The sequence below is a fragment of the Mizuhopecten yessoensis genome, unplaced genomic scaffold, assembly GCF_002113885.1.
Source record: "Mizuhopecten yessoensis strain PY_sf001 unplaced genomic scaffold, ASM211388v2 scaffold9793, whole genome shotgun sequence".
Taxonomy (NCBI): Eukaryota; Metazoa; Mollusca; class Bivalvia; order Pectinida; family Pectinidae; genus Mizuhopecten; species Mizuhopecten yessoensis.
In genome coordinates, this window is record NW_018408225.1 from 3,292 (window position 1) to 5,047 (window position 1,756).

The window sequence follows — 1,756 nt, forward strand, 5'->3', positions numbered from 1 at the left end:
GACTACAGCATCAGTAGTGTTTTACCTCAGTAGCACTGCATATATGTGTAGGACCTTATAGCACTAAGCTGACACCTACCTTGTTTCATAGTTAGAGTTAAGGACCACCCCGTCTGGCCCTTTCTGCATGGTCCCTATCCAAACCTGGTGTTTTTCTATCACATGAGGGTTCTCCAGCCTCAAAGGAAATGGACTGAAAATAAAAAACAGATATTTTAAATATTCTTTTTCTAAATATTCATTTTTACCTTTAATTCCTTTACATTTCAAGCAGAACTTTTATAGATGAAAATATGATTTGGGTTCTGATTTTCAATGTTGAGATTCACAATGTTTGTCGATGGTGTAAGATCTGGTAATGAAATAAGGAGAAGCTTTTCTGTAGCACACATTACTCAGATACACCCGACACACATCCACACACACACACATCACACACATCCAATTCATTAAACTGTTCCCTTGGTCCTGACCATGTCCTCATATATTCTATGCAAAGTAAGCTTTGATGACTCAAACTACTATTCCTCTAATACCTGTTTTCCTCCAACTACGATTTCTTTAGAATTATTAGCATCTATTTGTCAAATTGCATGTACATTGTATTAAGATTTTGTTAAACAGGTTTTTTTCTTATTCATGTTGCAGGTTTTTTTTATTAACCTTCCTTTGTCTTTTATTTACAATAGCCCTAACACAGATATATGCTATCATCAACATGCTAAGTATTAGCAGAGATGTTCTAAAATATATTGTCTCTAGTGATTGTACCAACCTCAGATTCATTGAATACCGAGTATTCCTCTAATAATCTGAATCCCATAAGTTCAAGTTTGACGTTTTCTACTGCATAATATTTACATATATGGAAATACACTTTCCTTACATCAGAAAATGATATAACACATTGGACAGTTTGTAGATCCCATAATCAAAATTTTTTTTCTGAAAAATTTTGCTTTCATCTAAAAATAAAGAAGAAATCAGAAAGCTGCATTACTGCACATTATACGGTAATCAATTCACTTGCCGATACTTACATTTGCATCTCTGCTGTAAAGGAGTTGATGGGCGACAGTGTACCACTGGTCAGGATCACATTCTTCACTCCGTGAGCCACCAGGTCCAACATGCTGTGTCCGGGGCTGAAGCACCAGTAACTCAGAGTACGACCTAGAAATCAAAAGACCATCAGTCAGTATTGGGAATTGTTTAAAATCAAACCTCTGCATTTGAATTTTCACATTTTTACATCCATTGTCTTGCTATCAAGTAATTGCATAGTATTTTTTTTTTTTAAATTTGATGCTCAAAAAATACCTGATATATGGTATATATAGTATACCCAGAAACTTTCACCAGTCAAACATTTGTCTTTCTCTGATCAGATCCGTATAATATTAATAGCAACCAAAACAAATTTTCTCTGATTACATTTGGTGTTATAGGCAAAAGTTTAACTATGGCGAATCTTTCCCAGTACACAATAAAAACAATTTTCAGTACCAGGGGCGTCACAATAAAGGTCTGGCATACCACGATGTATTGTGATACAGAAGATTATAAAAATCTAGTGCAGGCGATACCATAATGCAACAAGTTAATTCACCATTCCTGTAAGAACCCTAGCTGTGTACGTAGCAGAGACTTAGTTCAGTGTATCAATATATCGCAATGTTATTGTGGCAGCAAGAATCTAAACAAGAGGCCCAGAGGGCCTGTATCGCTCACCTTAATATTTAAGCAGTCATAGCAA

The 1,756-nt window shown here is 35.4% G+C and overlaps 1 protein-coding gene across 1 annotated transcript in view; it reads right to left on the reverse strand.

Moving 5' to 3' along the window:
* The window catches only part of LOC110458792 (regulator of telomere elongation helicase 1-like), a gene marked incomplete at both ends in the record, with an annotated part of 4,314 nt that extends 3,141 nt beyond the window's left edge, over window positions 1–1,173 (reverse strand). Inside the window, 2 exons of the mRNA XM_021510700.1 lie at window positions 80–193; window positions 1,041–1,173. Coding sequence (XP_021366375.1) covers window positions 80–193; window positions 1,041–1,173 — 247 coding nt within the window. The remainder of the gene's footprint in view (window positions 1–79; window positions 194–1,040) is intronic.
* Window positions 1,174–1,756: the final 583 nt, after the last annotated feature.